Here is a 25,457-nt window from a genome sequence, read left to right as displayed (position 1 = left end):
GGGATGCAGCAATTCCGCCATCTAGTGTTCAAAATCGCATTCAAGAAAAACGACAACGATGGGACCCGTGCTGCCATCTATGTTTTATGTGGTAAAGTACCGTTTCAAGAGCTGCCAAAAGCCCCTTGAAACATTGCAGGAAAGCTATGACCACCTTAGCTCGTCACAAGCAAAACAGTGCCGATCGCTTGTGACGAGCTGAGCTCGAGCTCGTCATAAGCCCTTAAGGGATTAACATACACTCATGTCGCACAGCACACGAGCGCCTAGCTTTTCACTTCCATCGAAAAGTGGCTGCTGGGCCAAAATTCGATCCTGCATCTTTGGGTACAGCAGTCTAGTGCCCTAACCAAGGCGCCACTACGGAGGGGCCACAACATGGTAAGTGACGTCCCTCTCAAAGGCAGAGTGGCTTCAATATCTCGGGGCTTCATACCAAGATGTACCATGGTGCATGAGAAGAGCAAAAGATTGTGCTTTGGTAAATGTCATGTAGGCATCACTGATTTCCCAGGGGAGCTCCTTAAACCTTGAGATGCACCCCATGCTGCAATAAAAGCCTTTGTTTAGCGATTCCAACTCTCTTCCTTTCGATGTCGGTCTGTAGAAAATTGTTTCTGAAGTAGTAACAATGCTTAGCGGCTTTTTTTTGGAAGAATAAAATATCGCAGTGGGCTTCACCCCCTATAATGAAACATTCACTGCTAAAGCAAAGATGCCGCACTGACTTTTCGTCAGCTGAGTCGTGTGCGCTTGCCGTCCGGCATGTGATCTACTGCAGCAACTGTGAGAAACGAAGCCGGTTACATTTGGCCACTAGGCGCTTCGTTCAAGTGAATGGGCCTTTACTGCCAATGCTGCAGTTGTAATGAAGCATAAGAGACGAAAATGGTAAATTTGAAGGGTGAAAAAAAAAACTTTTTTTTTATTGATGAGCAAAGCCACAGAAACCTTTTCTTTCTTCACCGTTAACACAGTAGGTACAAGACTCAAACTGCAAATGTGCGAAGCACGGCTTGCATAAACGAGGTTGGCGTTAGACACCAGCGTTCGCTTTGCGGTGGTGTGACAAAAAAAACTGAGAGCAAGACTGCACGGTACTTGATGATGTGTTGCTGCGCTACTCGTCGCCGTTTTCGCGGTGGCTGGCTGGGGAACCACTGCGACTTCGCGACCGCGACTCTCGCCTCGGAGGGGACTGCGACCGACTTCCGCCACTGGCAGGACCAGCAGAGTTCGACCGTGACCGGCTTCGAGAGCGGCTACGGGACGAGCTCTTTTTCTCGTCCTTCTTGGTGGCTTTTCCGTTCTCCTCTCCCCGCCTGGGCGAAGCCGAGCGTGACTTCCCACGGCTACCACTGCGACTGCGGCTTGACTTGTCTGGCGACTTGGATTCGTCCTTTGACTTCTTCCGGCTCTGGCGATCCTTAGACGGCGTACTCGAGCGACTGCGAGACTCTGCCTTCTTGACGGGTGACTTGGAAGAACGTGATCCGCTGCGTGAATTTCTGCCCTTGCTTGGTGACTTTGATCGGCTTCGGCTAGAAGACTTCTTCGCTTTGCCCGCGGACCGGCTCCGGCTGCGAGTCTTCCGGTCATTGCCAGCAGACCGCGATCGGCTCCGGCTGGCCGGCACTCGCTTCTTGCTAGCCGAACGGGAACGGCTGCGGCTCTCTTTGCCATCCTTGCTGGCAGAGCGGGACCGGCTGCGGCTCGCTGGCTTGCGGCCCTTGCTCGCGGATCGGCTTCGACTGCGGCTCTCTGCCTTGCGCCGTTTTGGTGACCGGCTGCGGCTGCGAGACTTCCGCCTCGGAGCAGGCGACTTGGAGTGGGACTCGCTCGAACGACGGCGCCGCGAAGCACTGCGGGAGCGGCGCTTCACCGAGCGTGAGCGGCTACGGGAGCGCGAAGCGCTGCGCGAGCGGGAACGGCGACGCTTCTGCGGACTGCGGCTACGGCTCCGCCGGCGCCTGGAGGCGGAGCGTGAACGTCGGTTACGCCGTGGCGAACGCGACCTGGAGCGTTTTCGACTGAGACTACGGCTCCTTGAGAAGCTGGAAAGAGAAAACAAAGGTGGCTTTCAAACCGCTGCTCCTTGGCAAAGCTCTCTGATCACCATCAGCCCAACAACATCCGTGCAGAACAAGAACCATTCCCATATCCCCAATTTATCAGTGTCATGTGGCAGCTATGGTCACCGCACCCCTGCGAATTTTCTGATTTCATCTCCTCGCCTCATTCTTTGCCACTGGCTTCCTTCGCTTGGAATCTACATTATCTTTCAGGACTGACGATCCCCTCACCTTTGGATTACATGCCCTGCCCATACTCATCTCAAATATCTCTAACTCACGCTTCTTTCCAGTAAGAATGCTCTTTTCTCACTTCCTAACATTGCTTTCCACAGCTTACCGAGTCTCCAGTTTCAGTTCAGCCATAGCCCTTTTCGTTGGCATCCATATTTCTCCCCTGCAGGTACCGGAAAGGTACAGCTGCTTACATCCCTTTTGATAGATAGTGGCATCACTGCCCGCCTGGCATGATTTCTTATTCAAGCAACGAGGGGAACTACTCAAATGCCATTGTATTCCATAGGTTGCTGACAGCAATGCTTGCACTCTGTTGAAATCTGACTAAGACAGCTGGCACTTTTGGGGAAATTTGGATACCTTCCCTTGATACACCGTCTATCCCAGTTCAATGTACCACTGCAAAACATGCTGACGTCAAATCCACACACTGTGCAAAATGTTCGCTTTTTCTCGGTGTCACCAAACACGAAAATTTAAATATTGAAGACCATAAAAATTTGTGCAGATAGCTTGTCTTGGGCGTTTGATCGCGCCATGATTTCAAGTGCATGAGAATTCCAACTTTACACTGTTTACTGCATGCAGGTGGCCTAGCTAACTCTAGACGTATACACAAACCGCTGCAACAGCAAACGTGAAATGCAAAAAGCCACAGCTAATTGGCTTTGTAACGATTTCGCTCTTGTTACCTGCTTAACATGAGACACAGCTGTTTACGATGCAGCTGCAGAATTCATGGTGCTGGTTTCACAAAAACCATTCTTACAGAGACAGGGCACTGGTCATACAATCGAAAAAGTCAGTAAAGAATTAGAAGGCTGCTCGGCAAATCCAGAGGGTTGGCAAACTGCTAGCGGTAAACTGTTGTCCAACACACCAAACAGTACCTGTAATATGAGCTCCACTCCTTACTTAAAAGGAAACTTCACCAGTTGTAGATTTTGATGAGTTTCGAGGAATCGAATGAGCTCAGCTTCTAGGTTAGGCATGCGAAATATCTTTGCGCTAGCATTTCAAACCATGGCGCAAATAGCGATTAAAACCGCTTCGGCTATCAGGCCTCACTGCACCGCACAGGGACGCGGGGGGGAGGCACATGATGACATCACTGACGGTACCGGTAAGTAAAATCAAGCCTACCAAAAGTAAAGGCCTAGAAACATTGTTTGGTGGCATCAGAAAAGGCACCACAGGATGTGGGCGAAGGTAACGAAAAGGAGAAATATTACTGTCAGTGACGTCATCACCGAGCTTCTACACAGTCCTTCAGTGCTGTGAGGAGAAGCTCGAATTTTAATCGTCGATTACGTTATTAATTTTAATGATAGCGCAAAAACATTTTGGAAGTATTACCAACAGCTTATGGAGATTTGAATCCTTGAATATTGCAGAATTCTCGAAAAGTGATGCAGCTGCCCTTTAAGGGGAGACGCGGGTCGAAAAACGGCGATTTTCAGTAAAAAAGTCACTTTTGTGATTTTGACTGTTTCAGCAACACTGATCCTTCCTCTTTAATATATAAAAAAATCAGAGCCGAAAACAGTCGCGAAATCATTTAAAAAGTCTGTTAAAGCACGCAAGGTGGCTAAAGAAGGGGCAGATACGACCCATGTTCAAGCGCGTGACGCGTCAAATCGCGGCGTCGCACGCCACTGAAATTTTGCAAGGCGGCAGGCCTACGCTTTTTCTCCCTAAAGCTGGCTTTGCCGCTTCACAAACCCCCAGCAAGTAATAAAAAAAAAAAAGTTTCGCCGCCCAAACCTAGCATTTTCACTGGCCATTTAAATCACGTGGTGCGATTTCGACCACGCCATTGGCTGTCAGTGTGGGAAGCGGCCATAGCTCGTCTGCTCTTCATGCGACGCGTAGCTCGCTGTCACGCTTGCCCGCTAGTTTTCTCTCGGCGTGTTTTCAAAATTTCACGCATCTTCGTGCTCGTCACTGCGATAGAATCCGAGAAGAAACGTGACTTTCGGTGTCGAAAGTACCGATCAAACCACGCGTTCAAGGGAAGTCACCGGCAAAGTGAAACGGCGTGCAGTGGAGACGTCCGCGGAAGCTAGGCCTAACCTCGGCGGAGGCGACACTTTTGACAGCTCGAAGCCGGCTGGGCACTGAAGTTTCAGTGACAGCTTAGACGATTTCGTCAGTGCATTGGATAAGAAGATAAGGATCTTCGAGCGTTGAGGAGACCTAGTACGGCGAGTGCCTTTATCGGCGAGATCGGTGCCGCGAACGCACTGGCGAGCGAGCAGCATGTCGGGAGCGCGGACGGTGCTAACTTTCCGTTTGCGAGTTGGCCAAGAAGTGAAAAGGACTCTCGTCGTTTCTAGAGCTGCGTTGCAGCAGTGTAGCGTGTGCCACGTCCGTTGTGTCGTAGTCGTGCGCGGTGTGCAGCTCCGGTGGACGACGCCCTTCAGCCAGCCCGAGGGAGATTTTTGCCGTGAACGTCAATGCAGCGGTTGCGGCGCTCGTTATTGGTGCTGGATACAATCAACTTTCCCGATTTTGTGTGGTTCTTGGTTTGCCGAAACGAGTGTACCATAAGGAGTTTAATGCCATAACAAAAAATGTGCACCTTGTGGTTACAAAGCAGTGGCTGACAGAAGCAAGGTCTCAGCATCACTAAATAGCCAAGAAAGCACGCCTTGAGAATGCTGCTCACAATGTCACTGTGGGAGCAACATATGATGCTGGTGAATTCTAAAACTGTGCACTGTATCATAATACCCTGGCCTGCATTGTGTGCAATTTTCATGCAGATAGTGCTGCTACAACAGCAATAAACAGCTTTTGTATTTTTAAATCGCATTTTTCTCGAATTCGTATTTTGGGCCGAATATGAGTTTTGTGCACAATATTTTATGTCGTTATTTTAGTTCAATCAACACCAAATTTGGCATGCATAATCTTTAGGATGTGTAGAATGCAAGTATCTAGGTTTAAATGCAATCAGCAGTATTTTTGGGCATGCAAATTAAAAAAATTACCTGGTGCTAGCCACTAAAAACAAGGCACCAGATATAAAATTGTCTTAAAACATTGCATGCCAAGGGAATGTTGCTATGTTGCTTATTTGCACTCAGTGGAGTGTTGGGGACAAGAAGAACTAGTTGGCTCTGCCCTACCATGCTTGCTGCTGTGTACAGCAGCTGCACAAACATGCATTGTTTTTCACTTATGCATGGCATTTAGAATATGAAAACATTAAGCTATTTTAAAACTAAAAGCATATTTAGAAAGAGGAGATCAATCTCTATAAGTGGTGCAATTTTCATTCACCTAGCATCAATATTAAGAAAAAAATGTTTTTGAGTAGCATCACCCCTTAAGGGGGAACACCCCTCTTAGAACCATTTTTATTTATGGGTGGATTTTCGCCAGATTTGCACGTGTACATTTTTTTGTGCTCATTCCAAAAGTGCAGAAACTGTTTTTACCTAATTCAGGTAGTTTTGTACATATTAAGGAAAACTAATCTTTTGTTTGGAGAAAGCACAGTTAGTAAACATCAGATCTTGAGAAGATTTTGATCCTTAACAAATCTAGACTCACAAAGGACTGCAATAACGCCAAATGAGCATTATAGGATTATTTGGAAGCTGTGACTTGTCAAACTTGCCAAATGAAAAGGTCATTTTGGTGACTGGGAGAAATGATTTCTTTTGATAATTTCAGCAAAGTGTGGTTAAAAAGCACTGTTATCGCAGAACTTATGGTTTCATCTTTCTAGCAAAAACAAAACTAGCGATAACTCCTACAGAAGCCAGGATATTGCTCCTCCAAAATGGTGACTGTCCAAAATTCAATTTTCAGAAATTGGCGAAAAATGTTTTGCCGTATTTTTTAATTACCAAGGCTAACAGCAACTCGATAAAATGAATTATGACTGGTTTTTGGTGTGAATGCACAGTTTCCCATTGAGATAATTGCACCCGCAACTCAGAAGAAAATTTATTCGACAAAGTTTGCGATTACGCTTGCCGCGCGTCACGCCGTTTCGCAATCACTGCTGCCGCCGCCTCACTAACTTTTCGAGTGCTCGATATGTCGCATCCATGAACTGCTTAGGTACCCCTTTTCATCTGTATCATCATGATTACAATGTTCGTATGCGACAGGAATCGCCTTAAGGAAATCGCTCGCTCTCCTATCTGTTGTGCCATGTCGTGTTGTGCTATGTCCTTATCATCCCATCGCGTAGCATCGGCACTTCGCCTCTGACTGTGCATAACAGGATGCTGTGTTGCCGCGTCACTGGTGCACCTCTTATCTCTTCGTTTTTTAGGCCAGTATGATGCTCAAACCTAAATTTTCCATGTTTTACGCCGTAGTCGTGACGACAGAATGTCAATAAACCAGCTAGGCCTAACTATGCAACCTTTTCAATATGGCACCAGTCCGCAAGCAGTCGACGTCAGCAGCCAACCAAAAGTGGTCATTTGAGTCGCATGCTTTCGGAGCCCAATAGCAGGGCGTGTTTTGCGCAATATTGTCCCTTTGTTTTCCGCTTCGGGTCTTCACTCATGGACGCCAATCGTGACATGGGAATAGCCTGAATAGCCTGAATCACAATCTTTTGAACAAGACCAAAATGATATCAATGGAGCGCGTATTTCTCTATCTGCGGCCGATCAAAACTCAGCGCAATTTAACCTCAATATAAAAGGCCAAACGTTCAGATTCGAATCTTTGGAACACCTAATGTGCTAAATAGGTGGTATTTTTCAACCAAAATTTGCGGACAGTTGCGAAAACGTCTCAGGACCGCGAAAATGAAGAAATAAAAATCAATTTCTTTTTGACCAATTTTCGGCCACAACGAGCCGTGTCCCCCCTTACCATTTTTAGAATCCCCTTTGAGCTCAATATAACCCGGTTCGACTGCATATGCTAGGTGAAGCCTGCAAGACTTCACAGTTCAAAGCAAATGCTCAACTCAGCAGCCAACAAGGTAAAAATCAAATATACAACCTCCTACCTTCTAATGGGCTTTTCTTCAATGACTCGGATGCGACGACCGTTGAGTTCAGTGTTATCCAGCTTCTCGATTGCCCGCTTCATGTCACTATAGGATGCAAACTCCACCACTCTGAAAGACACACATTCATGAACCACAAGGCCACAATGCTACTCAATTTTCTCAACGCTTGTACAAACCGCCGGCATCTGAATACTGTAAGGCAATGACTTGGAACGCGTTTCTACGAGTCAAAAGAGGAGAGCACCAGTTCTTACTCACAACCTGCCAGTTTGTCAATTTACTTCACAAGACAACAGCCTTTTTGTGACCACTCAGAACGAGGCAGAAAAATGTACCACCTCAACACCTGGAAATTAAATTCAAAGGCCAAACGAATCTTTAATGGTTCCTCCCGCACTTACAGGGAACACCGAGGACAAACTGAAGTTTGCTCATATCAACAGCTGATCTTATTCTACTGAGGCTAACTTTACTACAATAAAGGTCTGAAATAAGCTGAAAGAGAGCCAGAAACCAAAAAAGATGTCCCCAACAGCAGCCATTTCTACAATGATGCCAAGATCGCAACTCCGTGCACCAACCTGCTAGGTTAGACTACACTGCAGTACACTACCTAATGCCCAACAATGATCACAAAGCCCTTTTCTTGCTGGAATCACGAGTTTGAATCAAGCAAAAAAAGACATTTTTTAATCTATTTTTCTCAGCAATATAAATGCGCCTTTTGCTGCGAACAAATGAGCATAAACATAGCCAAACTGAACCTAACTTAATTTTACAGAACACTAAAGCAGGATGAAGCTGTCCTTAATGCCTGCAAATTAAATATAAATAAATCAGAAGTACAGATAATGAATCTTTAAATTTAAACAGTAAATACAAAGCAAAAAAAAGTGCTGCATGTTAACCACCGCCATTACCACTGCAAGTGCTACACAAGCGATCCACATGAAAGTCTCTGGTAGCATGATCAGCTCTTACTAACCCTTCGTTGCGCCTATGTCGGTGAGCGTCAGCATAGGTCACATCGCCAACTTGCCGCATACGATCCTTCAGGTCCTAAACAAAGAGAAACCCACAAGCATGGCGCCCCCCAAAGAGGATGCACACGCTCTCAATCAGATCGAGCTCTCCAGAAGCAAACAGACAAAAGTGACATTGCCGCAATGTATAAACAATAGGAAGAGACGCACAGAATGCAAAAAGCACACGCCACCTAACATACAACAGAATACACACACAGATGTGCTAAAACTCCTTGCCAGCCAGGTCTCTCTGTTCTCAGAGCAGTAACGTGCACAAACCCTGCACAGTTTTTGCAAGCTTACTTAACCACCCAGTAAAATCAAAGGCTTGAAAATGGATGAAAAATGTCACAAAATCACACTGCCATTAGTAGGAGCAAGGATTGGATGTCCGCAGTGTTGCACTACCGAAAGAAAATAAAAAGCGTCAAGTCTTGCACTGCTCGGTAGTGCCTACTAGAGCTCTCGCAGTTGCTATTCTAAAAGCTGCATCCCTTTAGACATCTATTGTCGACTCCCCGGGCTTCCATATCGACACCGGTGCTCAATTACGCCTTTCTAATGCAAAGGTTTCAGAGAGTTCACAGTGATACTTCACACCCTTCAAACGGTTCATTGCAGAAAAGGTGACAATAAAAACGCCATTAAAACGATGTCTAGAGAAAAAGTTCTACTACTCACAGAAAACACCCTTTAGGGTGCTTTCACTGAAAAGGTGCTCTTTTGCTAACAAATCCCTTCCACTCGCCAACTTCTCTGTCGTATTGCTAAAAAATGCCCCTTGAAGACTATGGACTGCTTGATGCCTCCACAAGTACTCCTGATCTGTACCTCATAGGGTACAGCACTTGTCCATAGAAGGACTAAACGTCCACTGAAAAAGCAATACAAAAAGCCGTGTGTTTCATAAAGATAATACTAGAAAAGAAAAAATCCTGGCTAGCAAGGGCTCCCAGCAAGCAGCACGAATGAAAGTAAAGTAAAGAAAAACCGAACGGTGTTGTTCATACAGCAAAGCGGGGGTGAATGCAATGGCACAATACAAGCAAAGATGGGGAAAGAGAAGGCTTTTTTTTTTCTTTTAAAGATGAATTAAGGAGAAGCAAACTTCGCCACAGCTGTTGAAACCAAGTAAAACTGCAGAACTCAATGCAATTGTAGCCAAGCTTAACAAAGCAAGTATAGGGTGGTTTGCTGAAGGGACCAGCACTGCAAAAGCCAATGCAAGCCATCAAAATTTAACATCCTCATTTTTTCTTTTTTACATAAGCACCAGCAGCAAAGAGAATAGGAAATGTCATGCAGATGCAGAAAACTGTTCCAGCACCTGATGGAATAAAAAAAAGTTTGTTCACGATGCAGAAGTGCAGGTTAGCCCGTAGCTACCTAGAAAGGCATGTAGCTACCATCATATAGCTGCTCCTCAGGACAGAGTTTACAAAGGAGTTTATGGCAATCGTTACATTACTCGATAAAGATTCGCAACCTCACTCTAAAATGTAAAAGTGTGCACAATAAAAAAACATGAATAGTTAAGCAGTGGCAATAAACATTCCATCCTATGAAATGCTGATTCCTGAGACTGCAGTCACAAGAGGAGAGAAGGAAAAAAATTCTTACAAAAGATGCCATGCAACAGGCAGTGCGCTCACGAGAAGGCAGGTCACCCCACAAGAGGCTCAGGTTGATTGCCGATAGAATCAGATCAGGTGCCGTAAGAAAGGCATAGCCATCCAGAAGCCGACGAAGGAAAGAAGCCGTGCCAAACAAAAGGGATGAGAGCAACACAGGGCAACGAACAGCACACAAGGGAGGAGGAAGAAGCAGAGTTCAAGGATAAGGAAGGTGATGAGGACGAGAGAGAGAGTCTTTTTGTTTCCCAGCTCAATCATCATCGCAATAGAAGGAGATCGTCAACAGGTCAGTCCAAGTGTACACGTGGTCATCACTGACATTTCTTGGTGGGGCAGCAAAATCCCCCGCCGCACAAACACCCCCCATCCGACGGCGGTGTGGAGACACGGGTGGTGGCGGGTATTTACCTTGACCAGTGTGCCGGCAACCCCGAACGCACAGTCCGAGAACAACAGACGATGGATGGGGAGGAGGGGTGCAGTGCTGCTCGAACACCACCCACACCACCGAGGGGGGGAGGAGGAGAGAGCGCCACGCTCCGTGAACCGTGTGGGGGGCCCCCGAGAGACCGAGAACATCATCGGGCCGCTCTTACCACCACCCTCCCGAGACCATCGACCATCGACCACCGACGGCCACGCTCTCTTCTCTACAAGCAAACAGCCCGGGATGTGGCCCCCAGACCCGTGGGTCAAAAAGACGAAGGCTCAAGTGATTTTCCCCCACTCACATTGTGCCAAGGTATTGCCAATCGATGGCTTTCAGACAGATGGCTGCCGGGCAGCTCACAATAACCTGGCACTAAGCGAACGGTGACCACCAGATCACTCAATTGAACATTTTTTTTTTTTCTTACAGGCTAATAGTTAGATTTAGCAGAGCACATACCGCCTGCCGTGGCCATCCACAATAAGCAGTATGCAGTACACACTACACTAAATACCTCTGGTGTATTAGTGACAAGAGAAAGCTGACTCAATTCAGAGTTACAGTCAGTTAACGCTTAAGTCGAAATCATTTAAACCCGTTTTGACACAATTAATCCGCCAGATGGTTTCAACCCAGCCATAGATTAAGCTTAACTGAGTAGCACGTAGAGAAAGCAAAGCACAGGTAGCAATTTCGGAGCAATGACGTTCTCAAACAGCAGAATGTTTTTTCACTAAGAGACATCGAGCTGCCATCAATTTTGCGAGTTACTTAGCAAGGTAAACACTGCAAATAATGCTGCAAGTAGTTAGTGGTTATGCTAGCTGAAAAAAATTAACCTTTCCGCAGTCACTTTCAATGTAGCCCAGAACAAGTTAGAAAAAACACTTGTTGATAATGACTTCGAAACACTATGTTCCCTACCACCGACAATAGCAATAAAGCTCATGGCCAACTGCGTCTGCATTTAGCAGTGCAGTATTTCATGAGTTGCAATAACACCAAGAAAGGCAAAGCTGCCTATGTGTTCGATCACTCGACCGGTGAACCGAAACTTCTTAACATTTTTCTGGATTTATTATATCTAAAATTACATCATGCTGGCCTGAATAAAGAGCCTCAATTCAGTGTTATCCGAATTTTTTAACATTAAAAACAACAGGTTTGCACAACCTAGATATGTTAGAGTTCCTGTCCTCATAAGTACTAGCACGTAACTACACTGAAAGCTCGTTAATTCGAACCTCAATAATTCGAATTTTCGGATAATTCGAACTACACAACTTGGTCCAGCCAAGGTTCATAGAGTTCAGTGTATAAAAAAAGCCCATTAATTCGAACGCAAGTTGGTTCCACCACGGATAATTCGAATTATGCGCCACCGTGCCTGGGCAGTTTGGCACAACACATGGCCAAAAAAAACCCCCGCGAAAGAGTGGCATAGTTAAGGGGGGACACGGGTCTTTCGGACGAAAAAATCGCGAAAAAATCACTTTTTAGAAAATGTGATTTGCGAAATCAGTAGCTCTTTATCTACCTATCTGCTAAGTTTTTCATCTCTAGGGTCGGTATTTTAGTCACAATGCCAATTTATATAATCGATGTCGCCCAAATTTGGGCCGAAAACGACCCCCGAAACAACCATTTTCCGCGAGGCGTAGCTCCCATTTTGTGCGCGGCACCGTAGCCATCTTGGTCTCATTCGAAAGAGCCGCCTTTCGTCTTCAAATTGCCGCCTCTGCTGTTTACATTCGCCCATTGGTCGCATAAAAAATAGCAAAAAAGAAAACGTGGCATTTGCAATCCCATTGGCTTTCGGGGTGCACGTGACGATAAGGCGTCCCCGCATTGGTGGAGCTGGCTGACGGCGTCTGCTCGGCGCGCCCGAGCCGCGGGGAGATGGCGGAGACGTGACGCCGGCCGCGCTTGGTTCCGAACCGCGAGGTGCGTTCATGGCAAGAATTTGTGAAAAAAGTGAAAAAAATAGTTGAATAATCATCTCAAGTGATGCCCTGCCCCGGCTGTGCGCGCTCAGGCCGACGAAAATCGTGCGCCGAACGATCGTGTGTATGAGCCTGAAGTAGGCCTAGCGTGTTCCCCAGCACGGGGGACTGCTACTGCCAGCGGTCGCACCCGCCGCGACAGTGATAACGCAGGCCGCAGATGAGCAGAAAGATAAGCTCAAAACAGGAAAAGCTTGAACTCGCGCCAACTCCAGCAACGAAGCGGTAGACGGATCGTGTTCGTAACGATGACGGCAGCGCAGCGGACAGTCCGCTTGGCGATGCGGAGTTCACGATCGTCAGATCTAAACAGTTTGCCGAGATTGGCGAAGCGTAAAACATACGGCGGCGATATTGGCATTTAGAAAAGTGAACGGGGATAAGGAATCGCCGTCAAACTTATTCTCCAATGCGTAAACTGCGGGACACGTCGTCTTCGTAGAGCTCGCCGCGCGTTTGCGCCGATCGGACCTCGTTCATAGTCCTTAGGGAATTCACTTGCTTCCAGTGCAATGCAGAGCACTGGGAAGCAGCAAACAGCTCCAAATTACATTTCTTTTCCGCAATAAACGTTCCTCACCGCGGTCTTGATGCGAGGACGTAACAAAACGACGTACGTAAAAAAAAAAAAAAAAAAAAAAAGACAACAGAATGTGCTGCAACTGCAAATCAAAATGAAAGAGGCGACACTTGGACGTTGGAAAGCAAAGAGACTACATTCCTGGAGGTTTATAGCCATTTTAAGTTGTAAACGTGTGCATTGCACCAGTGAATGTCTGAGAGCAGAGAGGAAGCGTGCTTCCTCTGCAGCTTTTCAGACTGCAGCAAAACGAAAGCAGAAGGGCAAACCCAATGCAGATTACTGTCCAGGAGCGCCTTCTAGGCCACAGTGGCCTGCATTTCTACAGTTTTTATTTGATTAAATTAGTGTTTGACATTGCAATTCGTTTTTTTCCATTTTTCTCAAAATGAAAATTTTGCCTACCCTTCTATTTGCGGGTGGCATTATTGTGGCTCTCCTACTCGTTAGATTGCAATGATTTTTTTTTTTTACTGGCTCGTGAGTGTTAAAGGAACACAATAAAGCTATTATACAAGGTCTCAACTGCATGAAAAATTTTTAAACATAAGAAGATGTAGAAAGGAGGTGGTTACACTTGTGAAGCTGAAACTTAAAACTTCCATAACTTTGGCTTGTAGTAAGGCAGGAGCACAAAACTTGTTTTATTGTGTTCCTTAGACATTCAGGAACAGATCCATGTGCATTTTAGCAATTTCCCTTCAGTAGATATTTTTACAAGCTTCCCGCAAGTCTGGAACAGCAAAGTTGCTGTAACTACTCAGCAAATTTATGTAGAAGAAAACTAACAACATATTTGAAACCAGCACAAGAATTTACATAAACCCTGCAAATTTCATACTGACAGGACAAATATTAAGAAAATTTTGCTCAAGACCCATGTGTCCCCCCTAAATTGTGGCCCATTTGGGTTTTTCTCATTTTTCTCACATTGCTAATTTTGGATGCCCATCAGGTTTGGGACATTGATATCTCTGCATCTAGAGCGGATAGAGGTGTAATTTTTTTTGCTAAAGGAAGCTGAAGGTGCAGGTGTAGCAATGTTCAAGGCAGAATTACTCTATCGGGCTTCAAAAATTAATGATTATGCAAACTTTTGAATGCTTCACAAGCACATCTTGAATGTAGATGTTCAGTGTTCCATTAAATTACACAGATAGATAAAATGGAAAAACTGCCTTGAACATTGCATTCTCTACTGATTAGACTATGTAGCCACGCATAAAAATTTAATTTTTACCTTGCCATTCTCTCTCTAGTGAGGTATTAATTAATGACTAATTAATATTGCCTAACATCGGTGCTAATTAATGTGGAAAAAAAATAAAGGCATATTTGAAATCTGCACAAGAAACTGAGCAAGATGGTGCAATTTCATTTTAATTGGCTCAGATTTAAGGAAAATAGCTTTAAGACCAGTGTCCCCCCTTAAGAGACTGCACACGTCCGAAAAAGGGACAAAAGATGGAATCAAGTAAAACCATGGAAGAGTGGGTAAAGCCTAAATGGCGGCATGACAGGCTTGGTGGCTGCTAACTCCCTCCTCCGCGCAACTTCTGAAGCTTGCAACTATAAATACTCGTTAATTCAGAAATACGGATAAGTATTGTCGTCACGGTCTCAGCCAACGCCCATGAAAGGCTATAATTTCGGATGGGTGCTACGAATAATGCGGGAAAAACTTTTTTTTTTTTTTTTTTAGAGAATCGTCCAATCTTTCCACTCATCAGTTGTCAACGGAAGCATGCGATCATGACGCTGGCTTTTAGCGTCATCCGCTTCAAAAGGCATTTGCTGCTATCGCATGTTCCAATAATTAAGTGGCAGTAGACGGCGTCAGCCCCAATACCCATGGCATGATAAGGCGAACATACCTAAAGCGAGGCTTGCGGGCACTTTACCAAGGTCGCTTCCTCCCCCACCCCCTGTTAGAGCTAATGTCAAAGGGTAAACACATCATGACGTTATCGCTGCGTAGCATCTTGGCACACTGCAGAGAAATGCGTTGTAGACAGTAACAGGGTGCCTTCTTTGTTTCTTTTTCAAATTCTTAGGCAAAAATCGGGGGTGGGTGGCTTTGTTATGCGAGTGGGTTTGTTATGAGAGTAAATATGGTACATTTACCATAATGCAACTAGTTCTTGTCAGTTTTTTTTAGAGACCATTCAATAATTCAAACATTGGATAATCCGAACTTCTTTCCCGGTCCCGTGAAGTACGAATTAACGAGCTTTTACTGTATTCCTAGAAGAATTCACACGTAAACCGTAGCAAAAAATGACGAGATGTAGTTGATCGCAAGCCATCAACAAACAACAGTGATCAGAAACCCTATCTGATATCTTTTTTACCTCCTCAAGACCAAACTTTACGGACACTACCACTACTCCACCACCAAAGGAATCTGCCTCAAACATTACCAGTCCTATACCAACTTCTTCAAAAAAGGGCCAAACTGTTCTACATCAGATTTACTCCAGAACAACATGACCACAACACACACTGCAGGGGGACGCAGAACAGCAGAACGGATACATAAAATACAAGCCAGCACAACATCAAGCTGCCTCTGTTGCATGTTATACTACCTTCAAAGACTTGTGTCACTACGTGGGCTACTCTAATTCCTATCAGGACTTTGGCAGACATTTTGCCACACTACACGAGGCTGGCCGGTCTTGTGTTACACCTTCTCTCTCTCATATTCAAAAACACACACAAAAAAAAAATAAGCGTCCGAGATGAAACAAGGCTACAATGTCACCTTGAATACCTTGCATGTTATATTCCACTGTTCCCTCTCGCTCCCTGCCTAAACACAGCAAAAACATACTCATGTATACGTACATTCTATTAGGTCGCTTTTGGCACAATCAATATAGGCCTCATATCATGAGTATGTGAAGAGAAAACAAAGTAGGAAGGATGCTCTGAACCCGTGACTGGAGATAAACAAATGACAATGTAAGACAAGACCGAACTAATATTAAGATGTTTCAGTACACAATAAAACCCACGAAAATTCAAACTCAGCCAATTTGAAACATTAGAAGAAGCTCAATTTTGCAGCAAATAAATTTACCACAACCCAAGCAGCTTCCGAGAGATTTTTCAGGGTCACGTGATAATTCACGCTTACTTTTTCCAGTACATGGAAATTCAAACTACCTCCATCTATTGTGCTTCCATCTATTGTGCCTCGATATATTTTTTTATACTTTGGCTAAAATTATCTAGAACACATGGCATAACATGCACTCCTCGTGGAGGGAAAGGAAAAGTAAGTTTAAAAATTACACACAGCTTCAACTGAGAACAGACCTCAAGAGTTGTGCAAAGATCGAATACAGAGGCATGGAAGAAAAAAAAATCGGGTAAGAGTTCTTGCCCCCTGTACCTGCCAGCTGATGCGGCTGCTCAAATTCTCGATGATGACCCGGTAGTCCGTCCGTGTAGGTGGACCATACCTGTTGGTGCCACTGCTATATTGGGAGAGAAAGAGATGTTTAGAGGCAGTGTGGGCACCGCAGTTGCACTAGGCATTTGCCACTTTAATCCCTTTTTAATACCAGGTCAAGACAACATCCCTGTGCTCCACAAATATGTTATTCACATCACACCAAACTGCGTGACTTTTGTCATTGTCATCGTCATTTGCCATTATCATCCAGTTAGGTTCAGGGCAGAAAAAAGCCCAGTCATACTGACCTCCAACTAGACGCACAATGCACAAGCTCAGCACTGCCATCTTTTCTAGGCCCTTGAAGAAGCGTGCATCAACCCCATATACGCTTTCCTCACACGAGTGAACCTGCAAGTGAGCCCCTACTCAGGCTAAACAACACCAGCATGCTCCAGACTACACCCCTCAAAATAATGCAGCACTGCTATTGTTCGCAGGAATTTTTTCCCCACAGGGGAAGCCTATCTAACTAGGCTCGGTGCTTAAAGGGCCCTTTAAATGCTACTTGCAGTAATATTTTTAACACAAGAAACCCACAGAGGCGCTCCTTATGAGTATTCGAGTCAAATTTGAAACCTTTGAGTCGGGCGTATAATTTACAAATAATTGTTAAAAAGTGCTCCTGGCTACTGCGCGCAACTGACTGGGGTGACACATTTCTTCGCGAACCGCGTGCAGACCACCCTAGTGACGTCGCATGGGTTTGATGGGCGCAACCACTCATTGGACGCTCCTAAGTTATGCAGGTGGGACAGGACATGATGGAGTGCCGTCGTGATTGTTTACTTTTTTTCTTGAGTACTGGTGTGGGACAAGTTGAGAGGGGAGAGGAGGAGCGTCATTTTCGATCACCCATATCTTCAGCGCTAACAAAAATAATTAAAAAGTTTTTGCACTGCAGTGACAATTGATGAGATGCTTATTACTCGTGCGTGTTTTCTAGTTGTCGTAAAGTTGCTTTTCATGGGCTCCCTAAGGGAAGCCCATGATTGAGTTCATCAAACTCACCTCAAGGCACGATCCACAGAAGTTTGAGCGACAGTGCACAATGATCTCTCATTCAAAGTAGCCTATAAATAAATTTACATGTGCAAAAGGGGTACAGCTCATATTTGCTCTCTACCTGACGATGCCACCTCATTGGCCTTTGGTGTTAACCTTACCAGTTCCAGTTGCAAAGACAGATAATAAACAGAAAACATAGATAATGCACAGGTAAGAATACAAAAGCTGCACCTCAGGGAAACGCAATCATGACTAGATACAAAGGCATGCAGGGCATCCCGCACATGGGTATGCCACATTATGCTTACGCGTAATCATGTCTTGCCCTGAAAGGCAAGTCATAAACAGCAAAATCAGGCAGTTGGACAGCATAAGTCTACACGATGCACAAAAATGCCTGGCAATAAAAGAAAACATGGGAGCAAAAGCTCCATGGGAACTTTCTCAACACTGCAGTACACCCCTCGACACCACTGAATGGAAACCACAAAATGGGTGTAGCTGTGACAACATGCAAGGCACTTGAGATACCACTAAAGCCTGGTTCACATGCAAGCGAAAACGCTAGCAATTTCTGCCGCGGCGACGCAAAAACCTGTTCTGAGCTGTCGCGGCGGCTCAAGCGGCGAGCGCGACATAGTTCCAACTCGGAAATTTTTCGCCCTTGTCGCTGCCGCTCGCCACTCAGTTCGCTCAATCGCTTGCATGTGAACCAGCCTTAACAGTTTTTACTTATACAAAAACGATATTAAAGGTGAATGCAGCTAATGAAACCATTTTTATTTATGAATGAAAAGTAGTCAAATTTGGCCCAGTTACACAACTCTTTTGTGATTAGTTCAAAACTGCATTTTATTATAAACCAGCTGGTACTGTTGTTTAATAATTACTACAATCAGCATTCTTGTAATGTCATCCTTGGCACGCAATAAGAAGGAAGTCAGCAAATGTTGGATACACGCAATTTCCAAGTATCTATTACATACAACAAAATCTTACTTGTTTCTTTAAATATTCATGTCACAGCTCTTTTTAGAAAATTAAATATTAAAGTCACATAAAGGGAAATAAGAGCTTCTTTTACATTATTCTATCTCGTGCAGTAATCGTTCTACAGCTACTGGTTACGAAATGCCGCAGGCACGACTGAACAGCTGAAGCTGGAAAAATCGACTTACAGTTTATTCCTGTGTTTGCCCCATTTGTCGCTTCATACGCTTCACATTACGGACACAGAAGCGCGGCACTGCAACCAAGGGAAGCTGTGATTTCTGGCCTCTCCTATTCGCGGTAACACTAAGATGGTGCATGTTTAGGAGTATGCGAATATCTGAAACTTCGAATGCAATTCAAATATGCTTCTTATTCGATTCGTGTTCGAAAAACCGATATTCGAGATTTGCGAACATTTGAAAATTGCCAAATACACAGCAGTTTTTCCCCGCACTGCGTGCTTCACTGCAATGCCGGACCGTGTGGGCTCTGCAGTGAAGCAACTTCAAAACGGTACAGGGGTATATTGTGAAGAGGAACCTTCTGTTTTGTGAACAGGACCTCCCCGACCGTGCCCGCAAAGCGAAGCATTTAAGACACCGGGGAAAAAAATGTCACTTTCGCTTCAGTTTCACCTCAAATGCAGGCATCCATCTTACAGGTATTCATGCGATAAAATTACCGCAATGCAAATAGTTTTGGGCAGTTTTATCAGGCCTATTCAATAATTCAAGCTTTCAGTTAATTCAGAATTTCTTTTTTCAGATCCCTCAGTTAACGAGAGTATTTACTGTGCTGGTAGAGCCGGCGGTGCCATCTACCTAACAATCGCAGCACTGACAAGATGCCAGAACCAGCTATCGCACCACACAGCCACGCAAATGGTGCAAAACTAGACAGAAAAGCACCTTCCAAACCCCACCAGTAGCCAGCAACATAAATATGAACGCTTACCTATCGGGCCACGCGCTTCGCGGTGGGGGAGCTCGGCGCGCCGTCCCGTGTGCCAGCTCGACAACAACCCTGGGCAAAGAAGGCACGAGGAGAGAAAGTTGGCCAAGATCCCCAAAAGCCTTGTCAGCACACTCCTGGGTGCAGCAAGCACCATGCCTTTCTTCTTTTTTTGCAGTGTGAGCTGCATCTCTTTGAAGATTTAAAGGGCAGCTGCATCACTTTTTAAAAAGAAAGAGTTCGGAATACAGATATACAGTTTACGACCCCCTGAACACGAATACGACGTTAAATTTAGTCATAAGTGACCGCAAACTACTTTTTAATCAGAAAAACGTGCACCAACGCCGTGGGGCGTTTTGAAAGTGGCGCTCTTGCCTGTGATTGGTCAAGCGCGCCGTGACGTCAATGACGGCGTGTCATTCAGTGGTAGCGGCGGTCCAAGCGATTGTACATGCACGAACGTGCTTTTCTGTGGATGTATGCTGCTGAACATGCAACGATCACGCTGCTCAGGGGAATATGATATTGAGCCGTACTTGTTCGAACCAGCGGCGGCTTCGGAACAAGGTGACACTGGCGGCAGCGGCGACATGACGAGAGAGGAGACAGCGCTAACCTTTTCCCGCATGGGAAATTCACACTGGTACGTACCGCTGCGCTGCAATGCTGTATGCGCCTGTGATCCGCTCTCAATTGAACATATCTGCGTTACTCGTGCCCTAAATTTCCTGCCAGACTCGAACGAAGCAATGTCAGGTCAATGCGCTTGATGTGACGATTGTAAACAAATGAACTCATCCAGACGAGCCGTCGCCCCAGTTTTGTTGCGTGAATTTAGTCGTTTATATGTCAGCAAGAGCAGCAAAAGTCATGCTCTCAGCTCCCGCAACCTCGAGTACGTATACATTTTAATCTGGCGGGATTTAGCAAATTAACGCGGGAGCGCGGTATCGACGAGAAGCCAGGCCGCTACCTTGCTGCGCGCGCGTAATCCCATTTAGAACACCGGTAAAAATACCGAAACGCTAGGACAGCTATCGGCAGTCACGCACTGCCATGTCGCGAGTTTAGCACACTTCATTTAGCTGCGCTTAATATCGCGACTTCGACCACAGACATCATGCTGCCCCGATTTCTTTTCTTAATTGGGATAGTTGAATTTCCCAGGAGCTCTCCAAGAACCTGAAAATAAGATATTGGCCATAAGACATAAACATGACATAAGAAACTTAATTTAACAAAGTAGAGGCGAGTTTAGGATGTGCCTTCTCCTTTATGACATAGGTTTCTGACTTCCATTTTAAAAAGTTCATACTTGGCATGTGCAAGCAGAATCGGATCGCCAAGTGCAAAACGTATAGAGGTCCAAAACTGCTCGTTTTCCTGAACAAAACTTTTCATGAGCAAATAAGGGCTGCCTTTCCATTCGTCGATTCAGCAGTGTGATGACTCTTTCCGCATCGCACCGATAGCCTAATCATGAAAAAAAAAAAAAAAAAAAAAAGTCCTACTCTCTCACAGTTTTCCAGCCGCGTCAGCGGGCGCCAATGCTGAATAGTTTTACTTTCACCTGTGCCTTCATCTGCCCGGCCACCCATCTGCCCCACAGAACAAAAACGTAAACAGAAGAGCAATATGATGTATTGGGCCTTTTACTTCGAGTTTTCTTCTTTTTGCGAAAGCAGCTCTTGGCGGCGGAGAGGTGCTCCTGTGTGCGAAGATAGAAGGCACAGCACCGGTTTTTAATCGCGCAGATTTGATCGGTATCCCAAAACATCGCATCAACGACAAGCTTTGGTGATAGTCACTGTCGCGAAAATGATCTGAGCAGATCACCGACGATTTTGTAGGCGTGAAATCCTTCCTCTTGACCGCGGCAACCCACTGCGCCGATAGCTTGCGCTCCTTTGCGAATATATGAAACGCGACATCCTCTCGGCCGCCAGTGTTCGTGCAGCCATAGGCTGCGCAGAACCACGGCATGGTCGTTATTTTCGTGAAGAACGGTGCAAGATGCACTGAAAAAGTTTGCGGTAACGTTCGCAAGAAGAAAACAAGCGCGAGACAAGAAAAAGGTTGCACTGCGTAACCTGCAAGCGACAGGTGATGCACGGCCTGCTCGGGCAATAGAAGCGGAAGAGAGGTAGACGCCGTCCTTGACGTCACTACCGCCTGTCGTACTCCTGTCGTCTGCTACTGACATCCCCCCCTCCAGCGCTGTGCACTGCGGAGAAGCCTGAACGGGGTAGCAACTTTAATCGATGATTACGTCACTATTTCAAAGGCTAAAGCCAAAATATTTCGTGTACTTAACATACAAACCCTGCAGATTCGACCCTCTGAAGCGCATCAAATTCTAAAACCGGTGCAGCTTCCCTTTAAGGAGGCTCTCCTGGGGAAACCAGTAAGGCATGAGGAATGACGGCACGAAGCCATGGCCCAGGGAGGCACACGCGGATGCGTTCTTTTCCACCCCTGGCACAGGGGAGCCACTTAAAACAAACCCCTCATTGACTGCAACTCTCAGCCTGTGGCCCTGTGAGGAAAGTTTATAGCTTCCGCCCTGCTATGATCCACCCCTTTAAGTGCTCACGCTGACCCCCCCCCCCCCCCCCCCCCCCTTGCTCTCCCTGCATACATCAACTAATGACATAAGCACATCCAAGAGGCCGCCACATAGCCCGCCTTCTTTCAACTCAAATACTAGTCTCTCATTCTGGGCAAATTTTGTACTCGATTACATCTGACGAGCTTTCCTGTTTGTTTATCGCAATTTATAGCCATAGTTGTTTGAAAACAACTTATGTCTGCAATAGCTTTCTGCAAAAACTTGCAGCTTTGCATTTAGTACACTGTCCCCCCATGGTGCTTACAGCATCCCTGATGGCTGAAGGGCTTTTTTAGAGAATCGCATAAATGATGGCATCTGCTTACCCGCAGAAAGTAAAGAAATGCTATGGCTGAGGCACTTGCTTGCTTTTTTACCGACAACACGGGTCTCGGAAATTTCACTTACAAAGAAAGAAAAAAAAAAAAAAAAAGCTGGAGAAAATGGCTAGAATAATATTACCAGGTAAAGCAGCAAAAAAAACTGCAATTTCACCCAAATGAGCATAACAGGATGCTACCTGGCTCACTGCCTCACAACTTCATTTTATGTGCCGGCCTTTTTGTTTTGTTTTTTGTTTTTTTGTTTTCCCTCTCAGATTCAAAATGATTGGCGGACCTTAAGCACTACTGAGCTAAGGGTTTTTTCCTTCATCCCTTCCTGTATAGACTGCTCAACCTTATCAATAAATGCTTTTAGACTGTTCAATCTTATCAATAAATGTTTTGTTGCAAGTAATGTGTGTTTACTCCACCCTTGTCCTCTTGTTCACATGTCATGTTAAGTATAATTATGTGCCAACTAGCCATGCTTTTTGCGTGAAAAAACATGCTGGGTTTTTTAAACAAGGTGTTGAGCCACGTTAGATCCAAATAAAGACGCAAGAAAGCAAGGCCAATAATCAGAGCAACAAGCACGTCGTTTGAAATGCGACATGAGCTATAACTAGAGCACTACAATGGTCTCAACGTAAGGCCCAAGGCCCAAAGTCCATGCCCAACCCTGGCCCATGGATTCAAGCTCAGGCCTGCTAAATTACTGTCCTACTAAGCCAGGCCTGGCATGCAAAGCTCTATGTGAAACGAAGCTCAAATCAAGGTAACACTTGATGAAACTGATTTTTTATGAAAGGAAGTAGTCATGACATGTGTTCACCCGTTCGACTTTTTGAACAATATTGTATTGTATACAGGAAGGCAACATAGAGGAACTTGGGAAGTTCCAAGAGCCAAATGTAAAGGTTTGCATACAAACATAACAAAACTACTTTGGATTTTCTTGTTAATCAGTAATATTTCACGGCACACCATGTCTGTAAATTAAAAAGGTTTAGGTTTTAGGCTTTATGGGGTTTGGCATCCCAAATCGACTCAGGCTATGAGAGACGCCGTAGTGGAGGGCTCCGGAAATTTCGGCCACCTAGGGTTCTTTTGACATCACACAGCTCCCGGACTGTATATTAAAAAGTCCTCGCAGTGAGTGTAATGACATTTCTAATGAACAGGATTTCAAGGGTTGAATTCATGTCCCAAATGGCCGCCTTTCAATAGAGACAAGAAGCAGATGGGCTTGCATACGTCCCAAGTTGACTAAGGATACGAGGGATGCCCCATTTGGAAGGCTCCGGATCATTTCCACTCAGTGGGGTTCTTTGACATACACTTACACTGCAAAGTACAGAGATGCCCTGCCTTCCACCTCACCGCAGACAGGAACAAAGCCATGTACTATTAGTAGTTAAGTACAAAAGGTCAAGTACACTCTGTGCCAATGAAGCGGGGTAATAAGCAAATAAATAAGTTAAATACACCATTTTTTTCTCAGCATCAACATGCCTTTATTTTATCAGCGTTGCTGCTGCAAAACCCAACTGCACTTCACTCTACAATAGCAATTCAAACGCCGGACATTGGACCTCTATGTAAAGCTATGTTCAGAGTCGTCCATTCTTAGGCTGAACAGGCGGGCGCATGGCTGCTCCCTTCAGGACATCACAGCGTCCGATCTGATCCAAGTTTTGAAGGTAAATGAAAGCCCATGCAAAGCCCCACCTCCACGTCCGTCTGCACCTGCGTCACTTTGCTGCAATGTGTGGTCATGTCGAACATAGCAACGCTTCGAACGTTCACCCTAAGAACGAACGACCCTGTACAGACAAAGCCCGAGCCGTGCTTTGCCTGGGCCCGTATTGAGAGTTTGCGTCATCGAGTGTGTCGCTGTCTCTCGTGACCTCGAGTCATCTGATTGGAGGAAATCTCACGTGACCTCGAGTCATCTGATTGGTGGAAACGTCGGAACATGTTACCACCTCATCCGCTTCCGTAGTGGCAAAACCCGGTTCCGGCATTTCGACCAATCAGATGACTCGAATTCACATGAGATAGCGGCACTTCGATAGCGAAGCAAAATTGGAATACGGGCCCTGCTCTAATCGCAGCGGCGACGTCACGCCCCCTCTCACCCTATGCTAACAGCGCACGTAGCAGTTTCCCGCACTATCCCATCGTCGCACACCGCACCATGCTTATCAAAGGCCACGGGAATCGCGTTACCGTGTTTCAGCGCATTAAAGGTATAGCAGCCATGCGCGAGGTCTGGAACAAAACAGACACCAGGGCATTTCGCCTCCAAAACGCACCGTTCGCCGTCTAGTTCCCGGCCGTTCAGTTCATAAACGGCGTCGTCGGCGTCCCGGTAGTCATCGAACTCCTGAATAACAAAAAATAAAAATGCAGAGGAAAATATAATTAAACAAGATCAAACGGCACCGCACTGGCGCGCAGCTGTGCTTTCACTCGCCCTTTCCTCCTTTCTCTTTAAAGAAAAATCCAGTGCACACATCGCAGAGAGGTGCGCTCTAAACTGCTTACCACGAATCCGAATCCATTCTTCAGGAGAACTTCACGAATCTTGCCAAAGCCGCGGAAGAACTTCTCCAAGTCGCGCTCGCGGACCCGATAGCTGAGATGACCGACGTAAACCCTCGTCATAGCTGCTCAAAAATCCTGCGTCACACACACACACAAATAAAACATAGCGGCGCCAATTTGAGCAACCCGACAGATTATTAATAAAATCTCGAATTATATACACGCCAGAGCTTCCCAGATCGTTTCCAACCACGAGTTGCGCAAACACGCACCAGCGTTCTAACAAGACCTTGGGCCGTCGACAATCTAGAATGGCGTGATGAACAGAACGTTCCAGCGGGTATGATTCGGAAACGCAACAGCCAGAGTTGCAGAAAGAAAAACTAATTTACCAGGAGAAGCTTAAGGTGATTAGAATGTAGAGGCTCAGGAACTGTTTGGGCCACTTCGAATGTTTGGGCAAATTAAGTCTTTACGGCGTTTACGGAAAATTAATGCCAGTTAGTTCCTGTCGCCATATTGAAGGCTGCAGCCACGCGCACGTGCGAATGTTTATTATATTTATACATAAAGTAATATTACGCCAATATATTTAA

At 45.6% G+C, this 25,457-nt stretch overlaps 1 protein-coding gene across 2 annotated transcripts; it reads right to left on the bottom strand.

Moving 5' to 3' along the window:
- Nucleotides 1-896: 896 nt before the first annotated feature.
- On the bottom strand, nt 897-25,392 carry LOC146173692 (uncharacterized). 2 transcript variants are annotated; one of them, XM_084584743.1, is made up of 8 exons: nt 25,134-25,392; nt 24,862-24,996; nt 24,630-24,700; nt 19,384-19,452; nt 16,366-16,450; nt 8,282-8,355; nt 7,294-7,404; nt 897-2,054 (listed from the first exon to the last, which is right to left on the bottom strand). In XM_084584743.1, the coding sequence occupies exons 2-8, from the start codon at nt 24,979-24,981 to the stop codon at nt 1,121-1,123; spliced, it is 1,464 nt and encodes a 487-aa protein (XP_084440869.1). In that variant the 5' UTR covers nt 24,982-24,996; nt 25,134-25,392; the 3' UTR covers nt 897-1,120. The 2 variants fall into 2 exon arrangements, with proteins under 2 accessions (XP_084440869.1, XP_084440868.1); XM_084584742.1 differs by having other exon boundaries at nt 25,254-25,392.
- Between the last annotated feature and the right edge of the window lie 65 nt (nt 25,393-25,457).

Source organism: Amblyomma maculatum, chromosome 11 (assembly GCF_055883805.1).
Source record: "Amblyomma maculatum isolate TAMU_Amacu chromosome 11, ASM5588380v1, whole genome shotgun sequence".
Taxonomy (NCBI): Eukaryota; Metazoa; Arthropoda; class Arachnida; order Ixodida; family Ixodidae; genus Amblyomma; species Amblyomma maculatum.
The sequence above is the reverse complement of the archived record's forward strand: the minus strand, read 5'-3'. Positions and strand labels throughout refer to the sequence as shown.

Coding starts and splice junctions, on each gene's coding strand:
- LOC146173692 (XM_084584743.1), bottom strand. CDS start 24,981: ATGACGAGGGTTTACGTCGGTCATCTCAGCTATCGGGTCCGCGAGCGC. Junction 24,701..24,861: donor AGAATGGATTCGGATTCGTG/GTAAGCAGTTTA, acceptor TTTGTTATTCAG/GAGTTCGATGACTACCGGGA. Junction 2,055..7,293: donor GAAGAAAAGCCCATTAGAAG/GTAGGAGGTTGT, acceptor TTCTCTTTCCAG/CTTCTCAAGGAGCCGTAGTC.